The 25935-nt window shown below is 37.9% G+C and overlaps 1 protein-coding gene across 25 annotated transcripts in view; it reads left to right on the top strand.

The window, feature by feature from the left end:
- EPB41 (erythrocyte membrane protein band 4.1) overlaps positions 1–25935 on the top strand; it is a 197691-nt gene that overhangs the window by 83451 nt on the left and 88305 nt on the right. For 24 of the 25 annotated variants that reach the window (XM_032360839.1, XM_032360837.1, XM_032360842.1 and 21 more), the window contains exons 2-4: positions 7303–7780; positions 13943–14155; positions 16449–16553. In XM_032360839.1, the coding sequence (XP_032216730.1) occupies positions 7310–7780; positions 13943–14155; positions 16449–16553 (789 nt within the window). In that variant the 5' untranslated portion in view covers positions 7303–7309. The remainder of the gene's footprint in view (positions 1–7302; positions 7781–13942; positions 14156–16448; positions 16554–25935) is intronic. The other variant, XM_032360856.1, reaches the window with a different exon arrangement.

Below are 25935 nucleotides of genomic sequence, written 5' to 3'. Positions count from 1 at the left end.
CTCTATTCTAACCCTACTTCCTTCTACTTCCCTTTTGTAGCCCTATTCCAACCAGTCGGGACTACTTACTAGTTCCTGAGTAGTTACAGTATTCTTAGTCATGCTAATTCCCTTGTCTGCAATTCCATTTGCCCTTGGCACTTCAAGTTTCTTTCCGTTGACATCTTATACTCACCCTTCAAAGCATAACTTAAAAACCATCTTTTCTGTGGCCTGGGTGGCTCAGTTGGTTAAGTGTCTGACCCTTGATCTCTGCTTAGGTCTTGATCTCATAGTCATGAGTTCGCGTCCTATGTTGGGCTTCACGCCTACTTAAGGAGCCTACTGAAAAAAACAAAGCAAACCACCTTTTCCACATGGCCTTTTGTGATCACTCGAATTGAAAGTTCTTTCTTTAGGTGTGCCTGGGTGGCTCAGTGGGTTAAATGTCTGCCTTCGGCTCAGGTCATGATCCCAGGTCCTGGGATAGAGCCCTGCATTGGGCCTCCCTACTGAGCAGGGAGCCTACTTCACCCTCTCCCTTTGCCCCTCAAATAAATAAAATATATTTAAAAAATTTTAAATTAATATATAATGTATTATTTCCTTCAGGGGTACAGGTCTGTGAATCATCAGTCTTACACAATTCGCAGCACTCACCATAGCACATACCCTCCCCAATGTCCATCACCCAGCCAGCCTATCCCTCCCACCCCCAGCCAGCAATCCTCAGTGTGTTTCCTGAGATTAAGAGTCTCTTATGGTTTGTCTCCCTCCCTGGTCCCATCTTGTTTCATTTTTTCCTCTCCCTTCCCCCCAAAACCCCCCACCCTGCCTCTCAAATTCCTCATATCAGAGAGCTGATATGATAATGATCCTTCTCTGATTGACTTATTTTGCTTAGCATAATACCACTCTTAAAGCTTTTCTGATATCTTAGGACACATCTTGCTAATAGATGCAGAAAGTAAGTTGAGACAAAGCACAGATGCTTATAGACACAGTTCAAAACTATCGTGTCCTGGGCACCTGGGTGGCTCAGTGGGTTAAACCTCTGCCTTCGGCTCATGTCATGATCTCAGGGTCCTGGGATCAAGTCCCGCATCGGGCACTCTGCTCAGCAGGGAGCCTGCTTCCTCCTCTCTCTCTCTCTCTGCCTGCCTCTTTGCCTACTTGTGATCTCTCTCTGTCAAATAAATAAATAAAATCTTTAAAAAAAAAAAAAAAACAAAAAAAACTGTCGTGACCCGATGCTAAGATGCTGAGTGTAGTTCCTGGGAAGCAGCTTGGTGGTGCCATCCTATCGCAGCTTAGGGTGTGTGCTGCCTCTGTACTGGCTTCCTGCAAAACACATGCTGGGGGCGCCTGGGTGGCTCCATTGGTTAAGCATCTGACTCTTGATCTCAGCTCAGTCTTGATCTCAGGGTTGTGAGTTGAAGCCCCATGTTGGGCTCCACACTAAGTTGCTTAAAAAAAAAAGGGAGAGAGAAATTAATAAATTAATGGCCTCCCTTCTCCAGAAAAAGAAAGAAAAAAACCACAAACAAATGCTGAATGCCATTTTTGCTTTCTACTTCTTTCGTAAAAGTGCAAATCCTCTTCAGACTTCTTTCAGTTAGTGAAAACAGGCATAGATGGCCCCCAGTTTACAATGGTTAGATTTACAATTTTTCTGACTTTACAGTAGTACAAAAGCTATTATGCATACAGTAAAAACTGTATTTTGAATTTTGAATTTTGCTATTTTCCTGGGCTGGTGGTATGTAATACAGTACTCTCTTGTGATCTTTAGAAGAAGCAGTGGTGAGCCACAGTTCACAGTCAGCCATGCAAGCATGAGGGTAAACAACCAATGCACTTGAAACCATTCTGCAACCAGTTTTTCACTTTCAGTACAGTATTCAGTAAATTACGTGAGATAGTCACCACTTTATAATGCTTTGTGTTAGATGATGTTGCCTAACCGTAGGCTGATGTAAGTGTTCTGACAACATTTTCAGTTTACTATGGGCTTATCAGGGCATATTTGCATCGTAAGTGCAGGAAGATCTGTACTCATGTAGGTCTTTTTTAAATAAGCAAAGTAGCATAATTCAAACTTGTCTAAGAATTGTGTATTATTCTTCTTGGGTCCCTTTTCAGTTGCTAAACCCAAACCTTAAACATGATTAATACTCAGTAAACCTTGATAGATGTTCATAGAGCTAACTTGAAGGGTATTTATTACTAATACCTAAATCATTACACTTCATCCATAAATGGTGATCCTAAGGAATTTTCTTAGTGGTGCCAAACCGTAGTGTTTTTTTCAAAGTTGTTCACCCAAGAAGCATTAATGGAGTACTGACTGTACTAATGTTAAAGAGAGATACAAAAAAGAAGAAGGATATTGTCTGGCTATTGCAGATCTGCTCAGTATCATATTTTTAAAGATCTGATTTGCCTGAAGTCAACAGATGCACACTATTAAAACAAGTTTATCTTGTTTTATACCAAATGGGGTGTAATTCCAAGGGTTTGAAAGATTAGGATTGAGATCGAATGGGAACTCATTGCTTTGTCTAAAGTGCTGATTTTTTTTTTTTTTAATCAAAAGGCTTCTTTCTGACATTAAGTAAATAGATACCTCCTTTTGGATTTTGTATCCAGAATGAAAGGGATATCGTTTACTGCAAACAGGAAGGGCCTGTTTGTAGAGCATTTATCCTGTCTTTGCTGCTTGGTTTCTTTATATCTTTTTCTCTGGTTACCCATCTTATCATTTGTAACAGGAAGAACTTGGCTGCAGGTATAATAGATTTGTCAGGGTGAGTTTATTTGAGCTTTTAGTAAATGGTCCATAGAATATTTTCTTTCTGCTGTTTAGTTTTTGCTTAATTCTGACCAGCCTCAGAGCTAACTGGAGATAGTTGCCTGATTTATTGTTTGCATTTAATATTCTCTCTAACCCCACACCCCTTTGCTTTTGTGGGGCTTACTAAACAGTGTTGCTACCCATGTGTACATGGCTGGAAAGAACATGCATGAAAACTTTCCTTAATAAATTATTTTTATTTTTCCTTGCATACTCTGAATGGTAGCATCATTGCTGAACACTAACTACGTTGTCTGATTTCTTTATTGTTTTCCTGCATTGAATATATGATATTACCCAAAGTTGGTTACAGTATGTTCCTTCCAGTAGAATTCTTTTGTCATTCTGCTTGTATGCCTGTTCCTTATGTTGTGCTCGAATCCATTTTTTACTTATGTTCAGTTTTTCATGCATGTCCAGTGATATGGTAGAGTGTGTCAGTTTTGCACTGATAGATGTTATTCTCTGATTCTTTAATCATGTCTTTTTTATTTAAAAATATTTATTGAGCAACTAATATTTAAATCAGACACATCTACGTATTTGTGAGTTTCTGCTAAATAAAACAGAGATGCTTTCCTCTTGTGTTGTACATTCTATTATGGAGGGCAGACAATTCAAAAAAGGAAAAAAGAAAAGTAAATAAGCAAGGTAGTTTTAGACTATAACCACTATACAAAGAGTTAAAATGTGGTGATCTGATAGTGTCTTGGTAGCTAATTTTTAAAAAATTTGATTGCAGTTAACATACAGTGTTATATAATAATTCCACTATTGAGTGTTTACCCAAGGGAAATGAAAATACTAATATGAAAAGATATATGCACTCCTATGTTTATTGCAACATTGTTTACAATAACCAAGATATTGAAGCAACCTAAATGTCCATCAGTGGAGAAATGGATAAGGAAGATGTGGTAGCTATATATAATGGAATATTACACAGCTATAAAAAGGGTGAGTTGGCCATTCACCACAGCGTGGGTGGAGTTAGAGAGTATTATGTGAAGTGAAATAAGTCAGACTGGGAAACACAAATACCATATGATTCCATTCATAAGTGGAATCTAAAACAATAACAAAACAACAGTGAATGAATAAACAAACAAGGAGCAGAATCAGACCTATAAGCCTATAATTTCAGAGAACAAACTAACAGTTGTCAGAGGGGAGGAGGTTAGAGGGTTGGGCAAAATGGTTGAAGGGGAGTGGGAGATACAGGCTTCCAGTTACAGAATAAATAAGTCACGGGAGTAAAAGACACAGCATAAGGGATTCAGTTGATGATATTGTAGTGGCAGTGTATTGGGACAGACGACAGCCACACTTGTGAACATAGCATAAGGTATAAACTTGTTGACTCACTTCATTCATATGTCTTGATAATTCATTCCTAAATGTGTCAAAGAGATCATACCAGTTGAGATACCAAGAACACGATTCTGGGCAAGTGTAATGACTACTTGGACAATTTGGAATTGCCATGGCTCTAGTTAAAATTTTCAATTGTCTTTTGATTAAGCAACAAAAAGAATTCTGAAACATGTTAGTGGTTCAGCTTCTGTGTTTAACCACGTGTTGCCTCCTTTGCTTCACTCATTAATTCAGTGGGCATTTGTTGAGCATTTCTTGTGTCAAGTATTTTTCACTGTTCATATTCTACTTTCTAAAAGTAGCTTTTTGCTATCTTTATTTCTTAGGCATTTTGAGTATATTCCAAAAGTAATCGTTTTTTTTTTTTTTTTTTTTTTTTTTTTTTTATGTCTTGCTACTCAGAGAGTCCAAGAGTGGTCATTGGGCCAGTAGCCCTGGTAACATCTGGGAGCTTGTTAGAAATGCAGAATCTCAGGCTCCATTCCAGACTTGCTGAATCAGAATCAAGATTCCTAGGTGATTCGATGCACATTAAAATTTAACAAGTCCATATATAGCATAGAGATTGTTACCATCTGTGTGTATTTTTTTTTTAAACAATTGAGTACTTGTACTCATTCAGCTACTTTCTTGGAGACTCCCTTTCATGTGAAAGTAATTATAGGAATATCCTTGGAGGATCTTTTCTATTTTTAGAACTCTACGAAAAAATTATAAAGCACAGGAATAGGTAAATACTCTTGGTTTACAGAAGGATGCAAATAAAAGACTGTTTGAAGTGGGGCATAAGTGGTTTTCATATCTGCTAAAACTTTCACAAAAGATTTGTAATTTTTAAAAATAGGTCTTTATGAGAGACCTTGCTGCAAAATCTGTCATATGGGAAGATTTCAATACAGAAGTGGTTTCAGAACCTTTTCCTTGGGGTGAATGATAAAGTCGTATCTGAAACCCGTGGTAACTAATGCTAAGTTTTCATCCTGTCCTCTATTTTTGGAAAGGAAGTATGAAGTAAACTGATGCTATCAAGTCAAATCACTACTCTTCGAGAATAAATAGTAGTTTGATATCTGGCTTTTCTTTCTGGTGGTTCGATTACTTAGAGATTAAAGAAGAAGACTTTTAGAAAAGTCAGTTGCCTACTCCTAATATGAGGAGGAACTGATGACAATATTATTTCTTTTATTTAAGTACAAATGTAACTCACTCAAGGGTAACAAACTAAGAATGTAGATTGGTTGGTAAATGTTTTAAGTAGTGTTTATAAAGACTGAACTGCATATTTTATTACCACAGAGTAATTTTTGTGACTTAGTAAATGAGAATAGAAAATGTGCTTTGAATTTTTTATTGCTTAAAATATTTTCATATTTTTATTGCTTAAAGTAATTGCCAGGAGAAATGCATCATACGTAGAGAGAACAGCAAGTGCGAAGAGCCTGAGAAAGTAATGAGCTAAATATAGTTCATTAATTTGGATTGTGAACATTCAAATAAAATTACTTTATCTAAATAATGTGAAGCAGATGTGAAGAGAATGTAAATGCTACTTTTTGAGTGGAGTGCTTTTAAGTATAGGAGTGAATCAAAGTGTAAGATCATTAATAGTTAACTTTATTTCCTGTTGTCACAGAAGTTTCTTGTGTGTTGGTTGTCCTCCTCCTCCTTCTCCTTCTTCTTCTTCTTTAAGATTTTATGTATTTATTTTAGAGAGAGAGAGAACATGAGCAAGGGGAGGAGCAGAGGGAGAGGGACAAGCAGACTGAGCTTGTCCCATGCTGAGCACAGAGGGACAAGCAGACTGAGCTTGTCCCATGCTGAGCACAGAGCCCAACTCTGGGGCTTGATCCCAGGACCCTGAGATCATGATCTGAGTTGAAGTGAGACACTTAACCAACTGAGCTCCCCAGGTGCCCCTGGTTATTCTTTAGTAAACTAGATGCGACAGTGTTCTTTGGCTATGATTGTGAGACCTGACTAATAATGTTGGGATTTTGAGATCAAGAGGCTAGAAACCAACAGTTTTGAAATATGTGAGCTCTGTAGCATGCCTGCCTTCTCTCTTTTGCACTCAGCATTTGCTTTCTAAATCTGTCTTCTCTAAACTTTATTTTCTTTTTAAGATTTTATTTATTTATTTATTTGAGAGAGAGACAGAGATAGCAAGAGAGAGAATAAGCTGGGAGTAGAGGGAGGGGCAGACTCCCTACTGATGAGGGAGCCCAATGTGGGGTTCAATCCCAGAATCCTGGGATCAAGACCTCTGCCAAAGGTAGACGCTTAACAGACTGAGCCCATCCCTGATGTGGCCAGGCACCCCTAAATCTCTCTTCTCCATTTTGTTTCTTTATTTTTCTGTTATTTTTACATTTTTCTCTATCATAATAATTCCACTGTCTATTCTTAAAAAATGCTGACCATGGAAAGTCATATTATTCAGAAGGAAAAAAGGTCTTAAGGAACTTAAAGAAGGATACTTCTGCAAGAGACTGTAATTTAGTATTATAACATGAAAATGTAAGGATTTTTTTGGTGATTATTTTAATCAGATACTTGACATTGTTTTCTGATAAATGATCAGAATTCTCATTTGCTGTTCTTAGTAGAGAAGTCTGTGCATTTTAAGAAATATAAAGAAAAAGAACAATAAAGAGTTGGGGACCTTTGATCTCATAATTTCTTGGGGTATAGAGATGTTTACAAGAATAATTCCTGCAAACTTTGCATCTTTATTAGATTGATACCCTCAAAGCATGCTAAAAAGCATAAGATCTTTTTAGGAAAGATAAAGGGTATTTGCTATATACAGTCAGAGCATTGAATTTGAAATATGCATTTCACTAAGTTGGCCTCAGGAGTAAGGTAATTTCTTCATGTGCATATATTTAGCAAGTGACAGCATTAATAATTTATTCGGGATGTATAGGTGAGATATTTTTGTACTTTATTTGAAGGTCTCAGGCTTAATGGACTGGAGTACTGTCTGTGGGTGATTAAACACCTAAATATATTAATTTTGGCACGCTTGGCACGATTTAAGGTTTTGCCTACAGTAATCAGTTTTGATTATAAGAGTTCTCCTCTCTTTTTAATAGCAACATCATGACAACAGAGAAGAGTTTAGTGGCGGAAGCTGAAAATTCACAGCACCAACAACAGAAGGAAGAAGGTGAGGGAGCCACAAATTCAGGCCAACAAGAAACTCAGCTTGAGGAGGCTTCTCAGGAGGCAGCTGAGGGAGATAATCAGTGTGAGCAGAAGCTGAAAACATCTAATGGAGATACTCCTACACATGAAGACTTAACCAAGAACAAGGAGCGGACATCAGAAAATAGGGGCCTGTCACGGCTATTCTCCTCATTTCTCAAAAGGCCTAAGTCTCAGGTTTCTGAGGAAGAAGGCAAAGACGTAGAGTCAGCTAAAGAGAAATGTGAAGGAGGTCAGAAAGAGATAGAATTTGGAACCAGTCTTGATGAAGAGATCATTTTAAAAGCCCCAATTGCAGCTCCTGAACCTGAACTCAAAACAGACCCATCCTTGGATCTTCATTCATTAAGCAGTGCAGAAACACAGGTAAGGATGTATGAATGAGGGAGGTGTGTAATGAAGACTGTATTGACTGTATTTTTCACTTAATAACATTTGCCATTATTTTTTACTAATCAGTTAACTTAGGCATTGATAAGAATAAATAAAATGAAGCTTTGAAATTTCTGTTGTGAAAAAATTAATGTAATCAATGGAAACTTGACTTTTTAGAAGATGCACTCTATACTTTTATATTTACATTTTATAGAGCAAAGAAAACAAAATGAAAGAAGTATTTATCAAATGGGTTTATTCAGCCTATATATCAATTAGCTGTGATAATAGAACAAGTCCAAGATTTTTTAATGAACATATGATATATTATTTGCTTCAGGGGTAAAGGTCTGTGAATCATTAGTCTTACACAATTCACAGCACTCACCATAGCACATACCCTCCCCAATGTCCATCACCCTCTCCCTACCCCTCCAACCCCCCAGCAACCCTCCGTTTGTTTCCTGAGATTAAGAGTCTTTTATGGTTTGTCTCCCTCCCAAGTCCCATCTTGTTTCATTTTTGACTCCCTACCCCCCATGACCCTCTGCCCTGTGTCCCAAGTTCCTCATATCAGAGAGATCATACGATAATTGTCTTTCTCTGGCTGACTTACTTTGCTTAGCATAATACCCTCTAGTTCCACCCATGTCATTGCAAATGGCAAGATTTCATTTCTTTTGATGGCTGCATAGTATTCCATTGTATATATGTATGCCACATCTTCTTTATCCACTCATCTGTTGATGGATATCTAGCTTCTTTCCATAGTTTGGCTTTTATGGACATTGCTGCTATAGACATTTGGGTGCACATGCCCCTTCGGATCACTACATTTGTATCTTTTTTTTTTTTTTTAAGATTATTTATTTATTTATTTATTTGACAGAGATCAAAAGTAGGCAGAGAGGGAGGCAGAGAGAGAGGAGGAAGCAGGCTCCCCGCTGAGCAGAGAGCCCGATGCGGGGCTCGATCCCAGAACCCCGAGATCATGACCTGAGCTGAAGGCAGAGGCTTAACCCACTGAGCCACCCAGGCGCCCCACTACATTTGTATCTTTAGTGTAAATAACCAGTAATGCGATTTCTGGGTCATAGGGTAACTCTGTTTTCAACTTTTTGAGGACCCTCCATGCTGTTTTCCAGAGTGGCTGCACCAGCTTGCATTCCTACCAACAGTGTAGGAGGGTTCCCCTTCCTGTGCATCCTCACCAACCCCTGACTTGCTAATTTTAGCCATTCTGCAAGTCCAAGATTTTTAATGAGAAGTGGGAAAAGGTGAGGTGGTTTAAAGTTCATTTTGTTGGAATTCTTAGGAGTGAGACAGTTTATCTGCAAATGTGGTCCTTTTATGAAAGTCCTCAAAAAAGCTATGTAGTAGATTCAAGCTATCCAGAGGTATGTGCTATGTTTGAGCCATGCCTGCCTTATTGTTACTGTTTTTTTTTATTTGACAGATCAGAAGTAGGCAGAGAGGCAGGCAGAGAGAGAAGGAAGCAAGCCCCCTGCTGAGCAGAGAGCCTGATGTGGGGCTTGATCCGAGGACCCTGGGATCATGACCTGAGCCGAGGCAGAGGCTTAATCCGCTGAGCCACACAGGCACCCTTATTGTTACTGTTTTCTCCAACCAGATCATATTACCAGAATGTTAGTTATAGATAAGGAAGGCTAGCCCTTTATATCACCTTTGATATATCACCTACTACTGTAATATACAGTAGCTTAGGTCCTTAATTGTGTCACAGTTATGCTTTGCTATTAAAGAGTGATCATTGGGTTAGCAGCATTGGAGCTTGTTGGAAATGCAGAATCTCGGGCTCTACTCCAGACTTGCTGAATCAGAATCTGTATTTTAACAAAGATTGCTGGGTAATTTGATGCACATTAAAATTTAACAAGTACATATATAGCACATACTAAACATGGGTTGTGAATTTATCTGTCCAAAAAAATATTCGAAAGTATTAGTAGTATAACTGAAACTATTTTCTAGGAATCCCATTTGTTTTTAGCCTTAAAACAAATTAAAAGCTATTTTAAAGGGGTTTTTATTTTTGAAGCATGTGAGCATGCTTATTTGTATTGTTAAAAATATAAATCCTACATTTTTTTGGTATAGGTCTCAGGTTTGGGCTACACAATTTAATTAGATTTTTCTAAAAATATTACATGTATTTCTAGAAATACTACTTGTATATAAAAAGTGCTAACAGTAAAATTTAAGATAAAGTTGTAGTTACCTACTTGCTATTTGTGAAACAAAGTTGAAAAGAAGATTTACTGTATAATGTAATAGTAAACATGCATATATGGGGTGCCTGAGTGTCTTATTCAGTTAAGTGTCTGTCTCTCTTTTTTTTTTTTTTAAGATTTTTATTTATTTATTTGACAGAGAGAGATCACAAGTAGGCAGAGAGGCAGGCAGAGAGAGAGAGAGGAGGAAGCAGACTCCCTGCTGAGCAGAGAGCCCGATGCGGGACTCGATCCCAGGACCCTGAGATCATGACCTGAGCCGAAGGCAGCGGCTTAACCCACTGAGCCACCCAGGTGCCCTAAGTGTCTGTCTTTGATTCAGGTCATAATCCCAGAGTATTGGGATTGAGTATTGGGTTCCCTGCTTAGCAGGGAGCCTGCTTCTCCCTCTCCCTCTGCCTGCCACTCTGCCTACTTGTGCGCTCTCTCTGCCAAATAAATAAATACAATCTTTAAAAACCAATAAATAAACCTGCAAGCTATGAAATCGATCTAGAAAATCATAGCTTTATCAGTTTCCTCCTCTTGTGCAATGAGAATAAAATTCACCTCCTTTGGCTATTAAAGGATTAAAAAGATAAACACAGAAGGCTCTCAAGACATTGCCTGCCACTCATTAAATGTTAGTTATTACTACTTAACATGAACAGTAAAGGCAAAGAAACCTTATGTATTTTAATATCATTAATTTAATTTAATTTTAGAAATACCAAAAGAGTTAAATTACATTATCTTTCAGGAAGCCTTGAACTTTGAGGAAGTTTTTAACTGCCTTTTTTCTCCTCTGCTTTATGTAGGGAAAAAAAATCCATATTTTGCTTTAGTTAGCATTTGAATCAGGGCTGGTCTGTTTTATCTAAAGATCATAACATTTGTACTGAAGCTGAAACAGATGGTGGACAAAGTTAACTTTAGATTTAACTGAAGTTTCATTCACTGAAACTTTATTTTTTTTTAATTTTAATTTTTTTTTAAAGATTTTATTTATTTATCAGAGAGAGGTGGGGGGAGAGAGCAAGCACAGGCAGACAGAATGGCAGGCAGAGGCAGAGGGAGAAGCAGGCTCCCTGCCGAGCAAGGAGCCCGATGTGGGACTTGATCCCAGGACCCTGGGATCATGACCTGAGCCGAAGGTAGCTGCTTAACCAACTGAGCCACCCAGGCGTCCCTCACTGAAACTTTATTAAATCAGAATTGTGATAGATTGTATGCAGGTATTTATACATAAAGAGAAAAAAAATAGTACTGTTAATAACTCTCAAGGAGATACTATTTATTTATTTTTAAAAGATTTTATTTATTTACTTGACAAACAGTGATCACAAGTAGTCAGAGAGGCAGGCAGAGAGAGAGAGAGAGGGGTGGAAGCAGGCTTGGGGGTCGATCCCAGGACCCTGAGATCATGACCTGAGCCAAAGGTAGAGGCTTAACCCACTGAGCCACCCAGGTGCCCCAAAGAGATACTGTTTAAAGGAGAAAACTGTTTGGGGCTTTTTAGAAGCCAGTAATTATAATCAAAACCTTGTGGATCAGAACCTTATAGGTAAGGGTTTATTTGTTTAACCATATTTCTATATGTGTGATAGAGTTTCACTCGAGTTGTCCTTTTCTATCCAGATTTTTTAAAAGTAAGTTTGCATCATAAGACTGTACCAGTCTTTATGTCTGGTACCTTGGATTTTTCAGAAGCCATGTCAGTTTTTAATGTTTATTTATTCATTCAACACATATTTATTAAAAACCTACTATGTGTGCCAGACCCTAAGCTGGATATAATTGGTATAATATGACAAAGAGGTTTAAGATCATGAATTCTGGAGGCAGACTGTTATGTAACTTTTTAACTGAATGATGCTGGACGAGTTTAACTTCTCGGGCTTCAGTTTCTTTCTCTAGACTTTTCTTTTTTGTTTTTTAGTTTTAATTCCAGTATCGTCAACATACAGTGTTCTATCAGTTTCTGATGTATAGTATAGTGAGCTAACAATTCTATACATTACTCAGTGCTCATCATGATAAGTATTCTTGATCCCCTTCACTTTTTTTTTTTTTTTTGCAATTGGGTTGTTTTTACTTTTTTCATATCATAAACTTAATTTCTTTTTAAAAATTTTTAATTCCAATATAGTTAACATGCAGTGTTATATTAGTTTGAGGTGTAGGATATAATGAGGATAAAGTGAGTTCCTATAAATAATGCTTTTAGAATAGTAACTGATCGATTTTAATTGTTATATAGTGTTGTTGTTGTTATAAAACAATCATAATCCCTACTCTTGATGACATTTTATAGTCTAATGGAAGAGACAAAAATTAGTAAATACAAAGTAATTATTTATTAAAAGAAATTTTAAGAAAACAATAAACAGGGTACTGACATGAATAGCAGACTGGGGATATGATAGGTAAGATAGCCAGTTGAAGGACTCTTTGAAGAGGTCACATTTAAAAGGGTCACAAAGGGGGCGCCTGGGTGGCTCAGTGAGTTAAAGCCTCTGCTTTCAGCTTGGGTCATGGTCTCAGGGTCCTGGGATTGAGCCCCGCATCGGGCTCTCTGCTTGGCGGGGAGCCTGCTTCCTCCCTCTCTCTCTGCCTGCCTCTCTGCCTACTTGTGATCTCTGTCTGTCAAATAAATAAATAAATAAATAATCTTTAAAAAAAAAAATAAAAGGTTTACAAAGGATGGGAAGGAGCCTTTTAGACCACTTCCAATATCTAATTCAGGAGCTAAATAATTAAGTCCTTTTTCCTTTATGTCAACCTTATATTCTGAAAGAAAAGAATTAATGAGGTTTAGTTAAGAATCTTTCAGCAGTTTTATTATGTTGGAAGTAAGAGAGTATGTGTCAAAATGTTGTTTCACTTACCTGTAAAACTTTGCGATGACTTCATGATAACTTTAGGAAACCCAGATTTCAAGTCTCTTGCTTCTTAGAATCTTCTTCCCTTTGGGCATGATTGATAAAAGGTAGAAAGGAGTTAACTGGTAGTTACATTTGTTAGCCTAGTTTATATGTTGTTTTATGCTCTAAAATTGGTTCCAAGACTCTCTCTTAGCCATTCATAAGATTTAGAATATGTGATAAATCACATCTCATTTTATACTTCATAAAGGTACCTTGCTAAAATTGTGGAGCATAGGGCAGAGATGGTAATGTTTTGATAAACTTTAATAATATATAATGGTGGGATGCCTGAGTGGCTCAGTCAGTTAGGTGTCTGCCTTCAGCTCAGGTTACTATCCCAGGGTCTTGGGATCGAGTCCTGCATGGGGCTCCTTGCTTAGTGGAGAGCCTGCTTCTCCGTCTGCCTTCTGTTCTCCATGCTTGTGCTCTTTTTCTCTCTGAAAAATAAATAAATAAAATCTTTAAAATATATATAATGGTATAGTCAGGAAGAATATATAATGCTGAGAGCCATATATTGGTGTCCTATAGTTTGCCTGAGAACTTCATTTGTTGATTTGAAAGATGGATTCTACCTGAGAAGTTTTGAGAATAGCATAGTGTATAGATCTTTTAGGAGTTCATAATATCTTTTTTTTTTTAAAGATTTTATTTATTTGTTTGACAGAGACCTAGTGAGAAAGGGAACAGAAGCAGTGGGAGTGGGTGAGGGAGAAGCAGGCTTCCCTCTGAGCAGGGAGCCAGATGCAGGGCTCGATCACAGGACTCTGGGATCATGACCTGAGCCGAAGGCAGTCACTTAATGACTGAGCCACCCAGGTGCCCCTCATAATATCTTTTATAGATAATTTATATAGTCTTAGTGTCACTTATATTTGTTTTAACAGTTTTTCTAATTCACCACATTCCTTGGTAGCATTATTATAGTTATTAAAATGTATACAGCATATTTTGTGAAATGTCTTTATTACTGACTTGGTGTCATGGATATGCAGCCCGCTCAGGAAGAACACAGAGAAGATCCAGACTTTGAAACTAAGGAAGGAGGAGACCTTGAAGAGTGCTCTAAAATAGAAGTAAAAGAAGAAAGTCCTGAGTCAAAAGCAGAAAGAGAATTAAAAGCTTCCCAGAAATCCATCAGAAGACACAGAAACATGCATTGCAAGGTTTCTTTGTTGGATGACACAGTTTATGAATGTGTTGTGGATGTGAGTGCATTTTAATTTCCATAGTCATAATTCATACAAATTCATTCATGTAGGGTTGAGTAAGTAGTTCTAGTGACTATTTCCAGGGACTAAAATGTTAATAGGGATTTTCTGGAAGTGGAGGTCTGGAACAATTATTACTGAGCCTTACTTTCTTCTCCAGTTTTGTCTATATCTGCCAAAACTTGTGAATCAAGCATGTGTTACTTTTATAATCCAAAACAATTTTGTTTAAAAACAATTGGTTATTATTTATAGAGTGACCTGCCATGACTAGATTTCCCAGGTAGCCTTAATTTCTGATATTAAATCTAGCTATCCTCATAATTATATTTGTGAAAAAGTTACTGGGTGGTCATTTCTGCTGTCCCAGATCTAAACTGTAATAAGCCCTGGTTTATTCAATCCATTTCTTTAGCACTATGAAATAGGATATAAAAAATTTAAGTCAAGTAATGCCATTTTTTAGAATACTTTATTGTTTTCTGAAAAAATAAGTGATCGAGTCAGGATTGAATAAAAATGTGTTACTTGGTTATTTTTTGCTCCTTCAAGACAAGTTAAAATCCCTAAAAATCTACTAATCATTTTTTTAACCGGAGCAGTAATTATCAGTTATGATGTGATTGATATTAAACAATGTGATTATTACTAATAATAGCCTTTATTGATAAAACATATATAATTCACATATATTTGTATTTTAGGTAATTATGAATTGAATTATTTATATGCAAATGCAAATCTATCAAAGCAGTAATAGTCTAAAATATCACCCTATATCTATCAATAGACATTCCCTCTCCAAGTTTTAAAAAAGAAATCAAGAAAAATACAGTATTGCACTTTGAAAATAGCTGCTATCCTGTTAACCAAGGACCTGTGGTCTGTTCTTTCTGCTTCTCTCCACTACCCAGTTGAGAGATGGGAAAAGCTAATTCACACATTCTTCCCATTTGGACCAATGTCCAGATCTGGGTTCTTTATACCTGAAACATTTGGGGGCAGATATGTTTCAGAATTCAAAATACTTTGGTTTTAGAAAGGCAGTAAACACTTTGGCTGCATATTTCATAACACACACAGCAGGGTGTGTGGCAGTACCAGGATTCATTCTAAGACAGGTACAGAAAGACCATAAATAGCCTCGTAATAGCTCAGGTCAGAATTTGCTTTCAAATGAACTTTGGAATCTGCCCCCTCCCCCAACCCGAAAAGCCTAAAATTTTACTTTTTAGAGCTTCTGGACTTTGGAATTATAAATAAGGGAGTAGGGACCTATACATGAAGACTCCCCAGATCAATTCTGTCATTTGGAGTGAAAACATAAGAGAGAAAAAAATGAAGAAAATGATTACAATAGATGAGTTAAGTCTGAAAATGAATTAATAGCTATATGAATTATTAAGTCATTAAAAATAACGCTGCTCATGGAGAGGACATGTGTGTGTCAAAAATGATTTCTAACTTTTTTGAAGTATTTAAAAAATATATTTCTCAGAGGTCATTAGCATGTTTGATTTTTTTTTCAACAATTCCATTAGGTAGGATAGATATAAATAATCTTACAGTTTTACATATAAGAAAGCTAATATTCAGAATTATTAATAGAATTGATCTAGGTTGTAAATGGAGGAGCCAGGACTTTTGACTATCCTATTTTAGCCTCTAAGTCAGGCTAAGTAGGAATATTAGTACCCAAATTTGGCAGTGGTTTTATTTTCTAGGTAAAGAAACCTTAAGAAAATGATTCATAGCACAACTAAAAAAGCCACCACAAATGGTAATGTCTGTAGGGTATCTAGACTTCATGCGTTTTTCAGCAAGGAGCTGAGACATAGCTCATTCTCTTGGGACATTTGGACTGAGAACGGCTGGCTGCAAGTCTGAATGATTTCCATAGTCACAGTTAACTGTCAGTGTTGACATTAGAGTCAGTGAATTTAGGTGGTCATGTCGACAGCAGCCCATAGCAAGCTTCAGGAAGTACTGCACCAAAAATAAAGATTGTGACGTTTAAGATGGAGGCCGGGAATGGTTGATGAAGGGAAGGTAAAATTTTGCCTTGAATTCTAGCACTATTTCCAAGCCACTATAAGTGTGTTGCATATTTAAGATGACAAATTAAGAAACAGGATTTTTATAACACATATTGTTCTACTTCTACTGTATAAACCATCTGAAAAGTGGTGGTAACCAAGGATAAAAGAGGAAATTGAGAAGTGACATTTTATTTTATTTGATGATAAACACAAGAATAAGAGAAAACCTCAGAATATGTTTGTCTTTGCAGAAACATGCAAAGGGGCAAGATTTGCTTAAGCGAGTGTGTGAGCACCTCAATCTTTTGGAAGAGGACTACTTTGGTCTAGCCATTTGGGATAATGCAAACTCTAAGGTGAGGAGACTGTCTATCAAAATACTTGTTTAAATTCTTTTGTTGTTGTTAAGTGTATTTATGCCTGCCTCTCCAAGATGCAATGTATTTAAGAGTTATTCTTGCCTATTCTTGTTTCTCAGATTTTCCCTCTAGAACATTTTAAAGAAAAGACCATTGCTGATGTGTTCTTTCATCATTGAGAGAGAGTATCTACTGTACTATCTTTTTAAAGGACAGGGCAAGTACAGAGCTACAATGTCCTTATTAACAAGTAGATACCAATAACTTCATATATTATGTAATTAATATTGTATCTGATAGGTTCATAATAAATACTTGTTGAATGGATGATTATCAATATTATAATTATAAGATAATTATGATATATAGTTATAATTTGAAACATGTTATTGTTTGAAACATATTATAATTTGAAACGTATAATTTGAAATATATTATTGAAACAGTCCTACAATAAATCTGACATTTTCTTCTAGCCCAAGGGAAACCAGTAGTTAACTTTTGAAAGAAGTAAAAGAAAGTGAGAACATGGAGGAAGAAGGAAAGGTTAAAAGTTAGGTATTTACTTCAGAAAATTTGAATTATTTCCTAAGCCGATTTACTGAAAATTATAAATATTTTGCTTAAAATCTAGTGATAAAAACTTCAGTGCAGCTTAACAAGTCTTTGCAGATGCTATCCTAAATGATATGGATAGGGCTGTGGATAAGATAGACATGGTCCCAGCCCTTTGGAACTTGGAGTTTAGCATGATGAGTGTTACACAAGAGGAAATACAAGATGTCATGACAGGGTATGGCCAGGGAAGTCTTTTCTGGGGAAGCGACGCTTGAGCCGAGAACTGAAGGATTAAATGGGCAAGTGATGTGGAGAAAGAATGGCTTGTAAAAAGGCCTAGAATTAAGAGAATGGCGTGGAGAAACTAGGAGCCTGGCTAAACATAAGAAGTGAGGAACAGAGAAAGAGATGAATCTGAATTGGCTTTGTTGATTCTTTCTAAATTTGTTGTTTCTTTTCTAAATTTATTAAGAAAAGTTGAGGGACAGCAGCCCTTAACAACCGTAGACTCTGTAATTTGGATTTTTTGAGTTAGAGAATGCAAGCTAGAAGACATGGAATTTCCCTTTGCCTAAATGAACTCTATTTGTAAAATATACTAGTAGTTACCTAGTAGTTTACAATAGTTTGTCCTTCTATGTGAGTGACTGTTGGTTCAAGCAGAAGAACTATGTCTACCAGCAGTAGGTTAATATTATTCTTTAAGGACTTAATCTTTGTCCTTAAAGGCTCAAAACAACTTGTACTGAAGCCTCTAAGTTCTATTAATAAAGGAAGATTGAAGGTAATTAAAAAACAAAACAATATCCCCCAAACTGCAGTGAAGAACATTCAGGAGCTCTGAGCTCAGAAATTCTCCAATGAATCAAGGAAAATACTCTGAAAAGTATTTTATTTATATAAGCTCAGTGAGATAAGGTTCAGTGTTTTTACACTATAGGTGCAAAAATAAATAAATAAATAAAATAAAGAAAAGAGAATGAAAAATCCAAGGTTGATTTGAGAATAATTGGGAATGATTGAATTTGGCATGTTGGTAAAATCACTGAGTACTTAATATAACTGGAAATAATTTCTATGAACCACACATAGTTAAATTTTGAGAAGCTAACACATTCATCTAGACATTCAGGAGAGGAAATTCTTTTCCCTTGAAGGTGAGCTTCTAGAGCCCACATTGCTACAAAAACTTTCAGTTGCATTGATAACTTTTCACTATTGCTGGTGCCATCATACTTGTCCTGTCAGCAGGTTTTATTTCCTTTATAATAATTTTCAAAACCTTTATAAGCAAATATTTAATTCCTTTATTTATATTCATTTAAATATTTATGTGTAAAGTGACATTAAAAGTGGCTAATATAAAAGCTGAATAGCAAAGTATAAACCCGGCTGTGTAAAAAATGGCATTATTATCCCTCTTCAATAAAATATTTCTAGAAGAGAAAAGCTGTTGTTTTAGAATCATAATCTAGTTTCAACTTCCTTATAGTTGCTAAGGGCACCTTTTGGCGAAGTCATTGGGCAAGTGGATCCTGGGAAATATAGGGCTTATCATATTCAAGGCATTTGTTAGGTTTGTAGTAGCGTCTGTGTTCTTATAGGATATCCAGCAGGAACATGGTCAGAGGTAATGAACTGTTCTATATTTTCTGCTTCTAAATTCATTGTGACAAACCTCCAACTCTGAGAAATAGGTCAAAGTAGAGTTTTTCTTTGGATTAAAATGAGGGTCTTTGGGCTGATTCAGGAAGTAGGGCATAGAAGCGAAAGCAGGAACTTGCCAAGCAAATATTGCACAAAAATGAATTTGGAGAAGACTTACCTTAACATTGTCAGGTTAAAAGGCCATTACAGTACCAAAAGCTATCTTGGTGATATCAGTCCTTTTTCAATATGCTATCTCTTGAGTCATACTTATTCATTATGGATGAGTTGCTCTCTCTGCTCATGCGTAACTGTCCCTGGTGTTTCTGTCACCATCATCCTGGGGATTTGATTTGCCTCATTCATGTGATATTTCTCCAATTTCCTTTGTCATAGCTTTTCCTTGTGTTTTGACAGAATGCTTCTTCTGAGAAATGGCATGCGAGACATAATCTTTTTGAGATATTATACGTCTGAAAAATGTCTTTATTTACCTCACATTTGATTGTTAGTTTGGTTGGGTATAGAATTTTACACTTGAAGTTTCATCATAATTTTGATGGCATTGCTCCATTTGTCTTCTGGCTTCCAGTGCTGCTATGAGTAGGCCAGAGCCATTCTGACTCATGATCTTTTGTGTGACCTTCCCTTTGTAGAATTAATCTAGTAGAATCTTATTGTCTTCCTTCCTCTGTTCCTCCCTTCCTTCTTTCCTTCCTTCCCAAAATGGAAGATCCAGTTTAACTTAAAACAGTAAGGAGAGACCCTGTTTCCCCACACTCCTCACCAAACTACAATGGTGGCAGACTTTTTACTTTTGCCACATGAAGAGGAGAGGGAAACTGGAGTCAGGACTTGCTTTGGAACTAGAGTTCCAAGTCCATGGTTTGGAGCCCAGTGCTAACTCTCTGTGGGTGACATCTTCCCCTCCCCAAAACAGGTGAGGAAAGAGTTTCTCAGCCTTGTAAGTTCCAGCCCAGGTGGAGCCAATCTCCTTGCCAGCCCAGCTTAGAAATGCCACCTTTTCTTTATTGACTCAAGCTGGTGGCAAAGGGGACCATGAGCTAAGGGGAGGGCTCGCTCATGTTGCCTCAGAGTGTCAGCCTGATGCTGGCTGCCTTGATGAAGCAGCAGGATGCATCTTTGGTCAAAGGCCTAGGTGCAGTTTGGAGCAGCGATGGTGGGCTGTGGCCCTGCCTGGTTGCCTGGTGCCATGGGGGGTCATGACACAGGCTTTGTGCAGCCAGTCTGGAGGGGAATGAAAAAGTCTTGGAGCAGTGTGGGCAAGGATAGGGGTGGACATTGGTGGCATGGTGTGTGTGGCCGAGGGCTGCAAGCTTGGAGGGATAGCAGAAGGTCTTGGGGTGATTGGGACACAGAGGGGGCAGGCGCTGGTGTGTACCAGCCAGCACATGGCCACTTGGTCTGGTAAGAGGAGGCCTTGTCACAGCCACAACATTGGTGCCAGCGGTGGGCTGGGGCTGCTGGCGGTGGCAGGAAGGCGCCCTGCAGAACTGGCAGGCCCTGGAACCAACTGACTGGGTTTCTGCAGTGAGCCCTCATGGGGTGCTCCTTTCTTGGTTATTGGTTCCTTGCCAGTGGGACAGGATCAGTGTCTCTGGCTGTGGACTCCTCATCTCGCCCCAGCATCCTGCTGGCCCAGGAACCCAGAGGGAGGTAGGCAACACTGGCGATTATCAGGCTAATGGAGACTGGGCTGTAGGGCCTTGGTCTTGGTTTAGTCCCAGTCCACTGATGCTGCGTGAACTGCTTCCTTCTTTTTTTTTTTTTTTTTTTTAAAGATTTTATTTATTTATTTGACAGAGAGAGATCACAAGTAGGCAGAGAGGCAGGCAGAGAGAGAGAGAGGGAAACAGAGCAGAGAGCCCGACATGGGGCTTGATCCCAGGACCCTGAGATCATGTCCTGAGCTGAAGACTTAACCCACTGAGCCACCCAGCTGCCCTGAACTGCTTCCTTCTTGTTGCTTAATTTTATCCCCAGCGTGGAAGGTGGAGGGGGACCTGTGGAAGGGCACTCCTACAGTGGCTTCTGCAGCCACTGACCTGCCCAGGACACCAAGGAGTTGCTGCGCTTGTCACGCTATTTGATTTCATTGTAGTCACCATTACCTACGCATATCCACTGTCAATAAGCCACATTTCCAGATATGCTCTTTAGAAGTATACAGAGATTCACGAAATGATTTAATGTGTAAAGCCATTAATGTTCGTTAGTCATTTATCCAAATTTTCTGTCATTCTGAAAACATAAAGGATACTAGAGTTAGAACATCTGCTGGGGCTCAGTCCCCTCATTTCAGAGATGAGAAGACTGAAGCCTGTAAAGGCAGAGTGGCTTCCTCCCAGCTACACAGTCCATTCCCTCCTGAAATTCCTTGCCTCTTGCTCCTTCCTAAATGATTTCTTCTTCAGCTTTTTATTCATTTTGTCTTTTTTCTCAGATTTTGTTTCCTACCTACAGAATTAGTTCCTGTTATGTTACAAAAATTCAACCAAGTAAATATTAAAGATCTAATTGGCCTTAGTAATCATTTCATGAATTGGGCAGTGTTCCACCTAGCAAGTAGAGGGAGCTCTGAGGGCCTAGAGGAAAGTTTTTTTAAGGTAGAGAGGGAATGGAAAAGACGAAATTATTAACAAAGAATCCACTATTGAAGGCAAGGTCACCCTCCAAGAGGAACAGAGAGTCTATTAGTAAACATCTTAGTGCTGACCAGAAAATTTCCATGTTGATTAGTTAAAGATTACATTTCTTGGTGGTTGAAACTGTAGTTAGGTTAGATATTAGGTCTTGGTTTACTGACTTGGGGCCTTAACCTAAGTAATGCCTTTTGGGCTTATGGTTTTCTTTTTAACATTTCTCGAATTGTAAGGGGGAAAAATGTGAACCATAATACAAACGGAGATGACTGTCCTCTTTCCAGTCCCAGTCCGTTGTCTGTTGTCTTTTTTTGTGTGTTAAGATTTGTCCTTCGTATATGTAAGTTCTCTCCTTAAGAACTTCTGATTGGGGACACCGGGGTGGGTCACTTGTTAAGAGGCTGCTTTCGGCTTGGGTCATGATTCTGGGGCCCTGGGATCAAGCCCTGAATTGGGCCCTGCATCAGGCTCCCTGCACGGTGGGGAGCCTGCGTCTCCCTCCCCCTCTGCCTGCTGCTTCCCCTACTCGTGCTCTCTCTCTCTCTCTCAAATAAATAAATAAAATCTTTAACAAACAAAACAAAACCAAAAAGGAATTCTGGATCTTTGCGTTTTGTTTGTATGTAGTTGGGTACCTTAGAAGGGAGGAAAGTTAATTGAATGGACTTTTTCCTCACAGGGCATGGCTTACTTGCTCTTTCCCTATTGGCTGCATAATAACAAGCCTGTTGCCAGACAGTCTGACTGGAGAAAAGGAAAAGCAGTTAGAAGCAAACTTCTATAGCCCTATGAGACATTTATTACCACTATGAATCAAAGTTATATAATGAGTTAAATAGTTGTTTCCTACATTTTATTCCTGCTTAGTTGTTTATGAATTAATCAAGGATTGTTTTCCTTGGAGAAATGTCACCCACATTACTTCCTCCCCCACCCCCTCCAAATTCCCTCCCTAAGCAAAAATCTTGAGCTCTTTTGGTAAATACTGAGAATTTTATTTTTTTATTTTTTTAAAGATTTTATTTATTTATTTGACAGACAGAGATCACAAGTAGGCAGAGAGGCAGGCAGAGAGTGAGAGGGGGAAGCAGGCTCCCTGCTGAACAGAGAGCCTGATGTAGGGCTCGATCCCAGGACCCTGGGATTATGACCTGAGCTGAAGGCAGAGGTTTTAATCCACTGAGCCACCCAGGCGCCCCAATACTGAGAATTTTAAATGAAGAGTTCATTGAATTCAATGGCATATGGTCTTCTTTCTCTTTTCTTCCATTTTCTGTGTGGATGGATTTTCTTACCCTAAGAGTCAAATTTTCAACTGAGCAGTTCATCAGTCTTAGCCAGGAGCGTCTTTTACCTTGCAAAGGCAAATAACAAACACCATTTGAGTGAATATTAAATTAATATTGTGAGGCATTTAACTTATAGTCATCTGAAAGAATGCATTGTTTTAAATTGATTCATGAGTAGTTTTGAAGGCAAGTACAATAATGATTGTATCTTTATTGCCTGGTAAATCAGAAAGACTAAAATGAATTTTGTAAACACACTTGCAGAGTAGGAGGCTGTATTTGGGATCTTGTCTTTTGCTCTGAAGATTTGGTTTGACATCTCTAGTGGATTTAAATGTGGCTTTTTTTTTTTTTTTTAACACTTAGAGTCAGACCTAGAATTACTGCACTATTGAGTTTCTATAAACATCTTGGAGCAGTGATTTGAAGTCAACATACTAACAGAAGCGTTAACAATGGTTGTTCCTCAAGTTAAGGAAGACAGATTTGTGGAGCTTATAGATAAATCTTTTACCTCAAAAGACAAGGATGTGTATAGATCACTTATATGTATATGCAGGGTTTTAGGGCATCCAGATAAAGGTAGCTGATGGCCAACTCAGGGCATGTTCTTTCTTGGGGTTTTTTGTTAGAACTTTATAACCTGGGGTGCCTGGGTGGCTCAGTGGGTTAAGCCTCTGCCTTTGGCTCAGATCATGATCTTAGGGTCCTGGAATCAAGCCCCACGTCGGGCTCTCTGCTCAGCAGGGAGCCTGCTTCCTCCTCTTTCTCTCTCTGCCTGCCTCTCTGCCTACTTGTGATCTCTGTCTGTCAAATAAGTGAAAATCTTTAAAAAAAAAAAAAACCTTTATAACCTAAGGTTATAATTGCTGCAAAAGATAGAAAATTTCTATTCATTTTACTTACTTATATGACACTGCCTTACATCTCGGTAGCATTTTTCGTTTGTTTATTCATTTATCCATCAAGCATGTATTGAGTAGACAGCGTGTACCTTGTGCCAGGCAGAGCTGTAAAACATGTAGTTTCTTTGCTCAGGGAACTCCCAGGCTGACGAGGGGGCAGGAGTAAGATGGGCACCCACAAAGAAATGTTTTTCTGTGAAGGTAATGTAAGATCTGAATTATAAGAGATAGTTGGGAATATTCCAGATGAAGAAATTGGGATAGAGAATTCCAAATGAAAGAGACAACATGTGAGAAGGTGTTTTAAAGTAGGAGAGTAAATGCAAGACCTGTAATTCTTCAGTTGGATGAATAGAGATCTATATCCGGCTAATACTGTTATTCAGCTCTATTATTCAGAAACATTTTTTTAAGGTTTTTTTTTTTTTTTTTTTTTTTTTTTAATTTGACAGAAAGAGACACAGTGAGAGAGGGAACATAAGCAGGGGTAGTGGGAGAAGGAGAAGCAGGCCTCCTGCAGAGCAGGGAGCCTGATGTGAGATTCAATCCCAGGACCCTGGGATCATGACGACTGAGTCACCCAGGCAGCCCTAGAAACTTTTTTTTTAAGCTCAAGAAGGAATGTGATACTTTTAAAAGCACAAACATAAGTTCTGTTTAAGATGTTAATTTAATAAGTAAGTAAGTAAATAAATGTTAATTTATTTAACTCACAAGAAATGATCAGCAAAACAGACCCTTAAAAGGGAATCCTTAGGAGTGCCTGGGTGGCTCAGTGGGTTAAGCCTCTGCCTTCGGCTCAGGTCATGATCTCAGGGTCCTGGGATGGAGCCCCACATCAGGTTCTCTGCTCAGCAGGGAGCCTGCTTCCCCTTCTTCCTCTGCCTGCTTCTCTGCCTACTTGTGATCTTTCTCTCTCCGTCAAATAAATAAATAAAATCTTAAAGGAAAAAAAAGGAATCCTTAAAAAAAAAAAAAAAAAGGAATCCTTGTAACTGAAAGTATTCAAATAGAAAATGATCCAGAATTAAATTTTGGGGACGTCTTAAGATCCCTAATAAGAGGACACCTGAGTGGCTCAGTCTGTTAAGTGCCTGTCTTCCACCCAGGTCATGATCCTAGGGTCCTGGGATCAAGTGTCTACTTGGCCTCCCTGCTCATGCATGCTTTCTCTCTCTCTCTCATGCTCTCTGTCTCAAATATATAAATAAAATCTTTTTAAAAAATATCCCTAATAAGATAAGATTCTATAACTTTTGTCCTCTCAATATTTTGTTATTTTATAAATTAATTCTTGTCTCTTTCCCTTAGGTATAACCCTCTCTTTCACCTCTCCTTCAAAACCATTCTCTTGAGAAATTAGTTTACATATAACTATCTCTAGTTCTTCACTGCTTATTAGCATAATACAGGAAAGTGTGTAAATCATAGGTGTATATTTCAAAGAATTGTTACATAGTGAACACATCTGTGTAAATACCCAGAAGGTTAAGAAAATAAATATTACCAGGACTCCAGAATCCCCTTTTGTGCCCCTTCCCAGCCCCTCCCTCCATCCCCTAACAATCACTACTCCCACCCTATGCATTAAAAGTAACAAATGTCTTCCTGACATCTATCACAACAAGTTAGCTTTGCCTAACTTGTTACTAACTTTAAAAAGTTAGCTTTTTAAACTGTGTTGTAAAAATGAAATCATGCATATATTCTTTTAGGTCTGGCTTCTTTTATTTTGTTGTGGTTTTGAGATTCATCCATGTTGTGAGTAGCAATAGATCATTCCTTCTCAGGTCGTGTAAAAGTTCATTGTTTGACTATACCATACTGTATGTATTCTACTATTGATGGCTGTTTGGTTTGGGCTCTTAAGAATACTGCTGCTAAGAACATTCTGGTATATATCTTTTAATGCACATCTTTCTTTTCTGTACCATAGACTTCATCCTATCAAGTCGTTTAGATGATCAGTATCAGCACAATTTATTGAGTGCTGGTTATGTGCTTTTTATATACATCAAATAATTTAATCCATAAAAACTCTGTGAGGAGTAGATTTTTTTAAAGGATTTATTTATTTATTTTATATAGAGAGAGAGGAGGGAGGAACAGAGATAGATAATCCTCAAGCTGACTCCACACTGAGCAGGGAGCTCAGCGTGGGGCTCGATTCTAGGACCCCAAGGTCATGACCTGAGCTGAAACCAAGAGTTAGACGGGTAACTGACTGAGCCACCCAGGCTCCCTGAGGAGGGTAATTTTATCCCAATTTTATATATGAGAAAATTGAGACTTAGATGATCTTATATAATGTTACACA

Source organism: Mustela erminea, chromosome 10 (assembly GCF_009829155.1).
Source record: "Mustela erminea isolate mMusErm1 chromosome 10, mMusErm1.Pri, whole genome shotgun sequence".
Taxonomy (NCBI): Eukaryota; Metazoa; Chordata; class Mammalia; order Carnivora; family Mustelidae; genus Mustela; species Mustela erminea.
Note: the sequence above shows the minus strand (reverse complement) of the source record. Positions and strands in the feature narration are given on the sequence as shown.